The 14,031-nt window shown below is 36.2% G+C and overlaps 1 protein-coding gene across 3 annotated transcripts in view; it reads left to right on the top strand.

Annotated features, from left to right (window-relative positions):
- Positions 1-14,031, top strand: part of PRKACB (protein kinase cAMP-activated catalytic subunit beta) — a 160,770-nt gene that overhangs the window by 60,767 nt on the left and 85,972 nt on the right. Inside the window, exon 1 of one of the 3 annotated variants that reach the window (XM_066268794.1) lies at positions 12,621-12,917. The exons of the other annotated variants lie outside the window; for them this stretch is intronic. Within the exon in view, the coding sequence (XP_066124891.1) occupies positions 12,734-12,917 (184 nt within the window). The 5' untranslated portion in view covers positions 12,621-12,733. Of the gene's footprint in view, positions 1-12,620; positions 12,918-14,031 lie in introns of those variants that run through there. 3 annotated transcript variants of the gene reach the window in all.

The raw sequence follows: 14,031 nt of genomic DNA, 5'->3' as shown, positions 1-14,031 counted from the left end.
GGTGAAATATTCCATGCAATGCAATATTATTCAGTGATAAAAAGAAATGAGCAGTAAAGCCACAAAAAGACATGCATGAATTTTAAATGCATATTATTGCTAAGTGATAGAAGAGTCTGAAAAGCCTGCATAATGTATGACTTCAGTTATATGCTGTTTTGGAAAAAGCAAAACTAGCAATGGTAAAAATATTGGTAGGTGCCAAAGATTAGGGAAGCACAGATTACTAAGGTAGCAAACTATTCTGTGTGATATATAATTATGGATACATGACATTATGCATTTGTCCAAATCCACAGCACTTCTATTATATAGAGTAAACCTTAATATATGCAAGACTTCAAAATAGTTATTTAGAAGGTTGGGGATTTCAGAATGAAATCCAGAATGTGACAAAAAACAATCTAACTATATTACAAATATATGAAACAACATCACTGAAAATGGGGTTAAAGGTGCTGACCTAAATTAATTTGGGAAAAAGTGGAAGTCTGTAAGATTAGAGGCAAAAGAAACTGGACATAATAGTGTGCTCTAGTTGATAAAAGTGTTTCCCATCAACATAAAGCTTTTAAACTGTGCCAGGTTAACAATTCTTATATTGCCATACATGTATACTGAAATTAAGTTAATGGAAGGTGGAAGCCAGGTTGCTCGCTTTTTGTAATAGGAGTTTTCAGATAAGCAAGAAGATGAAGCTAAAGTGGATCATGCAATAATGAATTAGAGTTGGAGACATCAGAAGAACTTGTTACTAATTTATTAACAAGAAAGATGGATAAATATATAAATATCTACAGATATGGGTATGTATACACATTAGTATATACATATATTTCTCAGCTGAAAGGGCCTCAATGCAACAACACCCTGGTAACAACAAGCACACCTAGTTTCCAGGTTTTGGTTTCTTTTTTTTTTTTTTTTTTTTTTTTTTTTTTTTTTTTTATAATTTTATTTTTTTTAATGGGGTGACATCAATAAATCAGGATACATATATTCAAAGATAACAAGTCCAGGTTATCTTCTCGTTCAATTATGTTGCATACCCACCACCCAAAGTCAGATTGTCCTCTGTCACCTTCTATCTTGTTTTCTTTGTGCCCCTCCCACCCCCTATCCCTCTCCCATTCCCCCCTCCCCCCCGTAACCACCACACTCTTATCAATGTCTCTTAGTTTCACTATTATGTCCCACCTACGTATGGAATAATACAGTTCCTGTTTTTTTCTGATTTACTTATTTCGCTTCGTATCATGTTATCAAGATCCCACCATTTTGCTGTAAATGTTTCGATGTCATCATTTCTTATGGCTGAGTAGTATTCCATAGTGTATATGTGCCACATCTTCTTTATCCAGTCATCTATTGATGGGCTTTTTGGTTGTTTCCATGTCCTGGCCACTGTGAACAATGCTGCAATAAACATGGGGCTGCATGTGTCTTTACGTATCAATGTTTCTGAGTTTTGGGGATATATACCCAGTAGAGGGATTGCTGGGTCATAAGGTAGTTCTATTTGCAGTTTTTTGAGGAACCACCATACTTGCTTCCATAATGGTTGTACTACTTTACATTCCCACCAACAGTGTATGAGGGTTCCTTTTTCTCCACAGCCTCTCCAACATTTGCTATTACCTGTCTTGCTAATAACAGCTAATCGAACAGGTGTGAGGTGGTATCTCATTGCCGTTTTGATTTGCATTTCTCTAATAGCTAAAGAAGATGAGCATCTTTTCATATATCTGTTGGCCATTTGTATTTCTTCCTGGGAGAAGTGTCTATTCATATCCTCTTCCCATTTTTTTATTGGATTGTTTGTTTGTTTGTTGTTGAGTTTTATGAGTTCTTTGTATATTTTGGATATTAGGCCCTTATCTGAGCTGTTGTTTGAAAATATCATTTCCCATTTAGTTGGCTTTCTGTTTATTTTGTTATCAGTTTCCCTTGCTGAGCAAAAACTTCTTAGTCTGATGTAGTCCCATTCATTAATTTTTGCCTTCACTTCTCTTGCCATTGGAGTCAAATTCATAAAATGCTCTTTAAAACCCAGGTCCATAAGTTGAGTACCTATGTCTTCTTCTATGTACTTAATTGTTTCAGGTCTTATGTATAGATCTTTGATCCATTTTGAGTTAATTTTTGTACAGGGGGAGAGACTGTAGTCCAGTTTCATTCTTTTGCATGTGGCTTTCCAGTTTTCCCAGCACCATTTATTGAAGAGGCTTTCTTTTCTCCATTGTGTGTTGTTGGCCCCTTTATCAAAAATTATTTGACTATATATATGTGGTTTTATTTCTGGACTTTCTATTCTGTTCCATTGGTCTGAGTGTCTATTTTTCTGCCAATACCATGCTGTTTTGATTGTCGTGGCCCTATAATAGAGTTTGAAGTCAGGTATTGTTATGCCCCCAGCTTCATTCTTTTTCTTTAGGATTGCTTTGGCTATTCGGGGTTTTTTATAGTTCCATATAAATCTGATGATTTTTTGCTCTATTTCTTTAAAAAATGTCATTGGAATTTTGATGGGAATTGCATTAAATTTGTATATTGCTTTGGGTAATATAGCCATCTTGATTATATTTATTCTTCCTAGCCAAGAACAAGGTATATTCTTCCATCTCATTATATCTTTTTCGATTTCCCTTAACAATGGTTTATAGTTTTCATTATATAAGTCCTTTACATTCTTCGTTATGTTTATTCCTAAGTATTTTATTTTTTTTGTTGCAATCGTGAAGGGGATTATTCTTTTGAGTTCCTTCTCAGTTGTTTCATTGTTGGCATATAGAAAGGCTATTGACTTCTGTATGTTAATTTTGTATCCTGCGACCTTACTGTATTGGCTTATTGTTTCTAGTAGTCTTTTTGTGGATTCTTTGGGGTTTTCGATGTATAGGATCATATCATCTGCAAAAAGTGATACCTTTACTTCTTCTTTTCCGATATGGATGCCTTTTATTTCTTTGTCTTGTCTGATTGCTCTGGCTAGAACCTCTAGTACCACATTAAATAACAGTGGAGAGAGTGGACAACCCTGTCTTGTTCCTGATTTAAGGGGGAAAGCCTTCAGTTTAGTGCCATTTAATATGATGTTAGCTGATGGTTTATCATATATGGCCTTTATCATGTTGAGATATTTTCCTTCTATACCCATTTTGTTGAGAGTCTTAAACATAAAATTGTGTTGTATTTTATCGAAAGCCTTTTCTGCGTCTATTGATAAGATCATGTGGTTTTTGTTCTTTGTTTTGTTGATATGGTGTATTACATTAACCGTTTTACGTATGTTGAACCATCCTTGAGATTCTGGGATGAATCCCACTTGATCATGATGTATTATTTTTTTAATATGTTGTTGTATTCGATTTGCTAGTATTTTGTTTAGTATTTTAGCATCTGTATTCATTAGAGATATTGGTCTGTAGTTTTCTTTTTTTGTGCCATCCTTGCCTGGTTTTGGGATGAGGGTTATGTTGGCCTCATAAAATGTGTTTGGAAGTATTGCTTCTTCTTCAATTTTTTTGGAAGACTTTGAGTAGAATAGGAACCAAGTCTTCTTTGAATGTTTGATAAAATTCGCTGGTATAGCCGTCAGGGCCTGGACTTTTATTTTTGGGGAGGTTTTTAATGGTTTTTTCTATTTCTTCTCTACTGATAGGTCTGTTTAGGCTTTCTGCTTCTTCTTGACTCAGTCTAGGAAGGTTGTATTGTTCTAGGAATTTATCCATTTCTTCTAGGTTGTTGAATTTAGTGGCATAAAGTTTTTCATAGTATTCTACAATAATTCTTTGTATATCTACGGTGTCCGTGGTGATTTCTCCTCTTTCATTTTGGATTTTGTTTATATGAGTTCTTTCTCTTTTTTCCTTGGTAAGTCTTGCCAAGGGTTTGTCAATTTTGTTGATCTTTTCAAAGAACCAGCTCCTTGTTCTATTAATTTTTTCTATAGTTTTTCTGTTCTCTAATTCATTTATTTCTGCTCTGATTTTTATTATCTCCTTTCTTCGGCTGGTTTTGGGTTGTCTTTGTTCTTCTTTTTCTAGTTCCTCAAGGTGGGAAGTTAAGTGGTTCACTTGGGCTCTCTCTTGTTTGTTCATATATGCCTGAAGCGATATGAACTTCCCTCTTATCACTGCTTTTGCTGCATCCCATAGATTCTGATATGTTGTATTGTCATTTTCATTAGTCTGTATATATCTTTTGATCTCTGCACTTATTTCTTCTTTGACCCATTCATTTTTTAAAAGTATGTTGTTTAGTTTCCACATTTTTGTGGGATTTTTTTCCTCTTTTTTGCAGTTGAATTCTAGTTTCAAGGCTTTATGATCAGAAAATATGCTTGGTACAACTTCAATTTTTCTGAATTTGCTGATATTGTTTTTGTGGCCCAACATATGGTCAATTCTTGAGAATGATCCATGTACACTGGAGAAAAATGTATACTCAGTCACTTTGGGATGAAATGTCCTGTAGATGTCTATCATATCCAGGTGCTCTAGTGTTTTGTTTAAGGCCACTATGTCTTTGTTGATTCTCTGTTTGGATGACCGATCTAGAGCCGTCAGCGGTGTATTGAGGTCTCCAAGTATGATTGTATTTTTGTCAGTTTTTGTTTTAAGATCAATAAGTAGCTGTCTTATATATTTTGGTGCTCCTTGGTTTGGTGCATATATATTAAGAATTGTTATGTCTTCTTGATTCAGTGTCCCCTTAGCCATTATGAAATGGCCATTTTTGTCTCTAAGTACTTTTCCTGTCTTGTAGTCAGCATTATCCGATATGAGTATTGCTACACCTGCTTTTTTTTGGATGTTATTTGCTTGGAGTATTGTTTTCCAGCCTTTCACTTTGAATTTGTTTTTATCCTTGTTACTTAGATGAGTTTCCTGTAGGCAGCATACAGTTGGATTTTCTTTTTTAATCCATTCTGCTACTCTGTGCCTTTTTATTGGTGAGTTTAATCCATTTACATTTAGTGTAATTATTGATACTTGTGAGTTCCCTATTGCCATTTTATATCTTGCTTTCTGTTAGTTTTGTGTCTTGTTTGATCCTTCTCTTTCGTTTTTCTATCTTTTGTTTTTATTTGGTTGTATTCCATACATCTTTCCTCTGTTGCTATCTTTTTCATCTCATGTGCTTCTGTGGTGGTTTTTTCAATGGTGGTTACCTTTGAGTAATGAAAAGGGTCCCTACCCTGTTCATTGTAGCGAACTATTTTGTGAGTACTTTTGCACTCCATCGTCCTTTGCTACTGTTAATCTCCGTCTTCTCCCCCTCTTTCTTTTTGTTGTTGTCACAGTTTAAATTTGGTTTTATTGTGTTCTTCTTGGAGCTTTTACTTGTGGCTCTGTTTTTTTTTGTTCTTTGTATCTGATTGGAGAACCCCCTTTAGTGATTCCTGGAGTGGGGGTTTTCTGATGATAAATTCCCTCATCTTTTCTGTATCTGTGAATGTTTTTATTTCTCCTTCGTATTTGAAGGATAGCTTTGATGGGTATAGTATTCGTGGCTGAAAGTTCCTCTCTTTCAGGACTTTAAATATTGGGGTCCACTCTCTTCTAGCTTGTAGAGTTTCTGCTGAGAAATCTGATGATAATCTAATGGGCCTTCCTTTATATGTTGTATTCTTCTTTTCCCTGGCTGCCTTGAGAATTTTTTCTTTGCTGTTGGTTTGTGTCAATTTCATTATGATATGCCTTGGAGTAGGTTTGTTGGGGTTAAGAAAACTTGGAGTTCTGTTTGCTTCTTGAACTTGAGGCTTTAGTTCTTTCCACAGGCTTGGGAAGTTCTCATCAATTATTTGTTTAAGTATGTTCTCCATTCCATTTTCTCTCTCTTCTCCCTCTGATATACCTATTATTCTTATGTTATTCTTTTTGATGGAGTCAGATAATTCTTGTAGGGCTATCTCATTTTTTTTAATTTTTGAGTCTCTTTCTTCTTCTCTCTGTTGTGCCTCAAGTTGCTTGTCTTCTATTTCACTAATCCTCTCTTCTATCTGACCTGTTCTATTAGCTAAGCTTGTTACTTCGTTTTTCAGCTCGTGAATTGAGTTTTTCATCTCTGTTTGATTTGTTTTTATAGTTTCAATTTCCTTGGACATATATTCTTTGTGTTCATGAAGTTGTTTTCTGAGCTCCCTATATTGCCTTTCTGTGTTTTCTTGTATATCTCGGAGGATTTTTAGGATTTCTATCTTGAATTCTCTGTCATTTAGCTCCAAGGTTTCCAATATATTAAATTTTTTCTCCATAGATTTTTCCTCATCTATCTGTGTTACCTCTCTTTCTTTTGTATCCATGATATTCGATTTTCTCTTCCTTAATGGCATCTGAGGGTGGTTTTGTTGATAGTATTAATGAGATTTAATAAAGAATAAAAAGTTAAAAAAAATAAAAAAATAACAAATCGAAAAGAGTTGTTTTTTTTAAAAAAAAATTAATAATGAAATAAAGAAAAATAAAATAAAATAAAAATTTTTTAAAAAAGGAAATTATTCCCCCCCTCTTTTTTTCCTCTCCTCTCCTCTCCCCTCTTTCTTGAGAAAATCTTGTGGTGGACTGTGAGTTATAACAAACAATGCCTGTGATGGAGGGCCTGAATTGGGGAAAAGTAATAAAGGGGCAAAAAAGAGAGAAAGAAAAAAAAAAAAAAAAAAAAAGAGCGTATGGACCCACAAAAAGCAAATAAGGAAAAAATTTGGGTCAAGAATAAAATGATTTGCTTTTAGGTGTTGGTTTTCTAAGAGTTATGATGAGAGGAATAAGAGGAAAATGGAAAAATGGGGGGACAAATTAAAAACTTACTATTGTATTTAGTGGAACCAGAACTAGATAATATGGAGAGCCAGGGATGGGAGCACTGCTAGTGAGTTAAAAAGGTGAAGTAAAAACCCCCCAAAATGCCACAAACATAGGTTTGAGTCCCAGATAAGATAATTTGTTTGTTATTGAGGTTTGAATGAGAGGAGATGTAAAGGAGAAAGGAAGAAACTAATATAGAGGGAGAAAAGAAAGAGAGAGAGAGAAAAAAAGAGGGAACCACTAAAAGAAGAAAAAAGAAAGGAGAGATAGAGAGAGTTAAGGGTTTTGGAGTGCAACCCTCATAGAGAGAAAGGAAGAGAAGAAAAATGATAATGGGAGATGTAACACTTATGGGTAGTGTAGTTCAAGGAGAGGAAAGAGTAAGACCGGTAGAGAGTTAATCAGCCAAATTGGAGGAGGAAAAAATAGTCTCAAGAATGAAGATAAGAGAAACAAACAAACAAATATAATAAAATGGGATAGGTTATAAAGTCTGCAGATTATTCTTGATTTTGAGAGGTTATCTTCTTGCTTTTTCTTTTCTCTCCCTCTTCCTGGTAGGTGACTCTGTACCCCGGGTTCTGCCCCTTTGGCACGCTCAGGTAGAGGTTTGCAGTTGATAAGTCTCTATGGCAATGTCATGTATTGTGCTTTATTCTCGTTGGGAGTCGAGGCTCATTAGCATTTATAGGCTCCGACAGTGAGAGAGTCCGTGTTCCTGGAGCCTTTCTCCTAGTCTTTCCTTCCTCAATTAGTAGCCTGATAGTCCAGCTATGGGGTTGCTGCTGCCTCTGCCTGGATAGTAAGAGGCTCAAAGAGCTGGCAACTCCCCACTCTATTTCCACTCAGCACAGGGCTCTGGGTAAGGCTCAGTCAGTCAGAGCTGCTAGCATAATCAGGCGGGCTTTCCGCCCACTCGAAGACCTCTGGCTCTGCCACTCTATCCGGTAACACAAGCGGGCGCCCACTTCCGGGGCGCTTGGAGGAAACTCTCACTCACTGTCTGCAACCAGGATATCTGGCCAGCAGTCTCACGCTCTGAGTGAAACCCCCAACCGCAGGGAAAAGTTGCAGCGTTGGAATTGAGTCTCGCTCCGTCCCCGTGTGCGGCTTTTGCAAGGCGCTGGGGCGGCCCGAGATTCCGCTTTGGCCCACACAAAGGCCCCTGACTCTGCCCCTCTGTGCGATAACACGGGCGCGCACTGCCGAGGCACTCGGAGGAATCGCTCACTCCTTATCTGCGCGCGCAAACCAGGATATGAGGCCAGCCGCAGTTCCCTCTGAGTGAAATAGCCTCCAGCACGGAAAATCTCCACCGTTGGGATTAGTTCTCACTCCCTCCCGTGCGTGGCTTTCCCAGGGCGCTGGGGCTGCCCAGAGACTCTGCCCTCAGCCCACAGAAAGGCCTCTGACCCTGCCTCTCCGTGGGGCAACACGGGCACCCACTTCCGCGGCTTAGGAAGAAATCTCTCTTCCACTAACTGCGCACCGACCAGGAGACCGGGTAAAATGGCCGCTCCGCTTGTCTTTCTTTGTCTGGGTTTGGCGCGAGTGTTAGCTTGTATTGCCCAGGTTGCCACAGGATCAGATTTTCCTCGGCTTGGATCTCTGAGCCACAGCCTGGTTCGGCCGTTTTTGCTGCGGCGGCCTGGATCTATTCACCCCCTTTGCCCGCCTCAGTTTCTATATTCACAGTTACCAGAGAAAGCCGCCCTGTTTAGGTTAGTGAGGAAGGCGGAGCATTTCTTACTCCCTATTTCCTTCGGGGTTTGGTTATATATTTAGCCAATTTTTCACTCAATCATACCTTTGGGTGTATTGCGAAGAATCTGGAAGCTCCAAGTATAGGTTTTTCTGTTTCTGGTTGAAGATCTTGTTGAGTTTTGGGGGAGATTTATCGGTATCGCTTCCTACTCCGCCATTACTCTGACGTCATTCTCCCAGGTTTTGGTTTCTAATACCATTTTCCAGAAAACAGAAGGAAGGCTCCTTGGCTGATTTTAGGTCTGGGGCAGGAAGCATAGAAAATGGGCACGGAGCATTTTATAGTGCTAGAAAGTAAGTGCTCCAATACATACATGCGTACACATCACACACACACACACACATTAAAGAGACAGAATGCAATTCAAAGAGTTATTTTATTGAATATAAGAAACCAGTATTTTGTGGTATTTTATGGCAAGCTAAAGGAGTTCACTCTGAAAATTGTTATGATTTCTAAAATTAATGAAGATTGAATAATAAGGACTTTTAACCTAAACTGGTTACTTTATAGTTTATCATACATTATTTAGACTATTAATGAAGTATAAGATACATTATTACAATTTTGAGTACATGACTAGACATCTTAATACAAATTAAAGTTCTGAAAAAACCATCAAGAAGAATGACTAACAATATACTTAAGATTAGTTTGAATTATGAAGGAACTCAGTTTTGGTTAAAACTGTAGTTGTTTCTTTCTAGCAGTAGATGCCAGTAGAGTTCTTTTTAATAAAAATCAAATGCCTAAGTACTTCCATAGCAACAGCCTCCTTGTCACATTACCATATATAGAAACATTACTCTGAGGACTAAAGATTCTACTTTCTGTAAGGACTTTGTAATAAACACTTGCATTTAAAAAATAGAGTACAGATTTCAAATGTAGTGTTTTCTAGATGCTCGTCCAGTGAGATTTATTTTCTTTTTTTTAACAATAATTTTTTGGAAAGGTTTGTGTATAAAAAAAAATAAATCAATCTAACTGTTCTACTATAGTTAGGAATTTGAAATATCTGCCCTAAACTCAAGCAACATTGAATATAAGTCTGGATAGTGTATGTGTTAAAAAATGAATATGGCCTGACCAGGTGGTGGCGCAGTGGATAGTGCTTTGGACTGGGATGCAGAAGACCCAGGTTCAGGACCCTGAAGTCGCCAGCTTGAGCGTGGGCTCATCTGGTTTGAGCAAAAGCTCACCAGGTTGGACCCAAGGTTGCTGGCTCGAGCAAGGGGTTACTCGGTCTGCTGACGGCCCGCTGTCAAGGCACATATGAGAAAGCAATCAATGAACAACTAAGGTGTCGCCACAAAAAACTGATGATTGATGCTTCTCATCTCTCTCCATTCCTGTCTGTCTGTCCCTGTCTGTCCTTCTCTCTGACTCTCTCTCTCTGTCTCTGTTAAAAAAAATGAATATGGTGAAGCCAAAATGTTAGGATCAGTTTGTGCATTTGGCAAGAGAATACTGTGAATGTACTATTTTAGGAAAGTCAGAGATGAGTGATTGGACGGAATGATTGGAAGCAGAGAAAAGAAAGTATTTCAGAAATTCACATTTACACTAATAAAAATGAAGCTCAAAGAATGAATAAAATTTAGTAGCCGACTGAATATAGAGAAAAAAGAGTTAAGTGACATTATCTCTTACTTTTATTTTTATATGTGAGCAAGTTATTGCTTATTGGATAATTTACAACTGTGGTCCTACAGATAACATTAAAATATTTTCAAGTGTTTGCTGATACTACTTAGACCTTTAATTTGTTAAAAATGAATACTTCAATGTATATTTATTGAATATGTAACACATGCATTGCATTTATGAATTCAAGTAATTCACTATTTGAGGCATACATTTATAAATAGCAAATTTTAACATGAAATTAGAAGATCAATGGAAACAGTAAAGAACAGTTTATTTCTCTAGGAAGTGTGTGGGAAACATCAGTGAGGAGGTGACATTTGTGGTGAGCCTTGATGATGAATAGAATTCCTCTCAAGAGAGCAAGTAAAAAAATTCAGGAATTTTATCTACTTCTGCCCATGTAGAGTCAGTCCATGCTCTGTAGAGTAGGGATCCTCAAACTTTTTACACAGGGGGCCAGTTCACTGTCCCTCAGACCGTGGAGGGCCAGACTATAAAAACTATGAACAAATCCCTATGCACATTGCACATATCTTATTTTAAAGTAAAAAAACAAAATGGGAACAAATACAATATTTAAAATAAAGAACAAGTAAATTTAAATCAAACTGACCAGTATTTCAATGGGACCTATGCTCCTCTCACTGACCATCAATGAAAGGGGTGCTCCTTCTGGAAGTGTGGCGGGGGGCCGGATAAATGGCCTCAGGGGGCCGCATGCGGCCCACGGGCCCATAGTTTGAGGACCCCTGGTGTAGAGGTTTATTAAAGACTGCAAGCCCTGGCCAGTTGTCTCAGTGGTGGAGCATAGGCCCAATGTGTGGAAGTCTCAGGTTCGATTCTTGGTCAGGGTACACAGGAAAAGCAATCATTGCTTCTCCCCAACTCTACCCCTTCACTCTCTCTCTCTCTCTCTCTCTTCCCCTCCCTCAGTCATAGCTTGATTGGTTCAAGCAAAGTTGGCCCCAGACACTAAGGACGGCTGCATGGCCTCACCTCAGGCCCTAAAATAACTCCGTTGCCAAGCTACGAAGCAATGGCCCCAGATGGGCAGAGCATTGCCCCTTAGGGGGCTTGCTGTGTGGATCCAGTCGGGGCACATGTGGGAATCTGTCTCTCTGCTTCCTCACCTCTTGCTTAAAAAAAAAAGACTGCAGACATTTGTGCAGTGTCTGTTTTGTATTAAAGCACTGTCAGATGTTAATATATATTGTTATACATACATTTATTTTTAAAAAGTTACAAATTTAAGTTTAGTCTTAGAGATACTGTTATTTGTTTAGATTGATACTAATTTTATTACACAAAACAAAGTGCACATAAATGAGCTGTTACTTGACAAAATCCATTAGGCAGTGTTTTCTGTGTGTGTGTGTTGTGTATTGTCTTCATTTGATTACATTTTTGTCCCTATGTATTCTGTTTGTCATTATTCCTATTCTATTTGTCAAGTAGCTCACAGGAAATTTATACTGAGCTTCTATAGATAAAATCACACAGACTTCTCATTTTTTAAGTAGTGTGAAAGGCAAATACTCAAAATCATTGTTATGTCACAGGTTCCTTTTTTTTCTGTACAAATGGACAGTGGCAAATTTTATTTAGTTTTTATTGAAGGAGCTGTTTCTAAATGAGGCACATAAATCAGAGATCAGGTAAGAAGTAGTTCTCTATGTTAGTTTAAAAGTTAACATGTCAGTCAACTAGAAGGAATTTTTTCCTATCAATGAAAATTTCTTGCTGTGACTGATTTTATATCATTTTAAAACTTATAGTTCTTTAAAAAAATTTTTAAATGTTTTAAAATGTACTTCTCATAGGCACTTGTCAGTAGATTATAAGTTTGATAAGCAATCCTGATATACTAAGTTTTTGAAATTCCTGTATATATTAGATTGAAGTCAATGAGTTAGCAACAAGTTCTTTTTTTAAGTGCTAGTTCAGATTTTTTCTTAGTTAAAATATGAGTAACGAATTTTTTTTTACCAATTTTGTAATAATCTATTTCATACCAATTTTTGATGAAAAGATAACTGCTCATAAGGATTTATAAAATCTGTATATTAGCTGATTTCCTAGAAAGAAAAACTATTTTAGTATATTTTATTTGGAGAATGGTTTGACCTTTAGTTGTTTGCATAGTGTTGTAATACATATTTAACTGTTTTTTTTTAAAAAAAAAACCAATAGCCTACTGTGTATATATAAAGCTTTTTATTTAATCGTCTCATTAACCTGTATATTAATATTGAAACTCTCTTAAACATAGAGCCTTTTAGGTCAATATGTAAGTCTTTGAAATCCTCACCTCTAGTTAAGATGAAGAGTTTTGCTAAGAAAGGCTCAGTAATGTGCTGTTTTATATTAACTGGAAACAGAACAGCAGTAGTGGTTTGAATACCCTGCAAACAGGAAGTTTGACACATGCATAGCTCTTAGCTTCTGTGTAAGAAGTTGTTGAGCTCCTTCTGGAAAATTTTTCAGATACTTTAAGTGTAAATACACATGAATGGCAGCGTATAGAGAACTACCCGGTCACCAGTGCACAGGTACAACTGCTCTTCAGAAATTGGAAGGCTTTGCTAGCCGATTGTTTCATAGACACTCTAAAGGTACTACACATGATCAGAAAACATCTCTGGAAAATGACAGCCTTCATTTCTCTGAACATACTGCCTTATGGGACAGATCAAGTAAGTTATTTTTAAAAATGATACACTATAACTAGAATAAAAAATGCTAATTGGAGTTTTAGGATAAAAAATAAAGAACTATGTTTTCTTTGTCTTTTTATGGTTTGAACAAAGACATTTTGCAAGATGTAGTTGAAAAAGTTCCACAATAACTTGATTAGAAGTTGAGCTTAATCATGTTCACTGTTTTGTTTTTTCTACAACTAGTTATGTTGAATATCAGTGGGAAACTTTTACAAAATTTTACATCATTTCTGGTATGTTTCTGGTTCTTTTGCTTTTATTTTTTTTTTGTTATATGAAAGTGAAATGTCTAAATTTTAAAAACAATATCAGTTTATTTAAAAAATTTCTTGGACGTATAAGCCTTAAAATTTGAAAAGGGGGGAAAGGTTCTTGAATTTTTAATTAAATTTCTATTATGTTTGCCAACTTTTGATTTTAAATAAATGTATGAAAGTTATTTCAGTTTTACAAGCAGGATTTCTAATATCAAAGCATGGTATGCTTAGTCTATGTGATGTCTTATATTTATAACATTTTAAAAATCAAAAGCATTTATAATTATATTTCATGTTACTTATAATTATGGTTAAAGGAGGGAAAGTTGTTTATGCATGCATTACATTCTTTCCAGGCTTGTTAAAGTGTTCGGACTTGCTTGCTTTGCTAAAATGGTGATATGTAACTATTTTTGGTGGCATGGACCTTAAAAGATACATTTCACATATAAACAATACCAAAGCCTCAATTCCACATATCACTTTGAATCCTCCAAGGTATTTTTGTCACTCTGATGAAGGGAACAATACAATTACCCTGAGTACTCTGGCCCTTTTGCTACGTTTGTTTGATCATCAAACAGCACTCAGTTTTGCCTCTTTTTGTGTATGTATATATATATTCCATAGCAGTAAAAGAAGAAAACTCAGTTTTAACAAAAACAGGAGTAATTTACAAAGTTTGCTACTTGATTTGTATAGCACCTTCATAATTCTATGGAGGCTTACTGAATTATTTTTATACTACATCAGAATTTTTTTTACCTTGAAGCTATTTTTGGGACAAAGTAAAAAATTTGTACAACTCTTTTATTCAAAAGGTTTTCATCATT

Source organism: Saccopteryx bilineata, chromosome 3 (assembly GCF_036850765.1).
Source record: "Saccopteryx bilineata isolate mSacBil1 chromosome 3, mSacBil1_pri_phased_curated, whole genome shotgun sequence".
Classification (NCBI taxonomy): domain Eukaryota; kingdom Metazoa; phylum Chordata; class Mammalia; order Chiroptera; family Emballonuridae; genus Saccopteryx; species Saccopteryx bilineata.
Note: the sequence above shows the minus strand (reverse complement) of the source record. Positions and strands in the feature narration are given on the sequence as shown.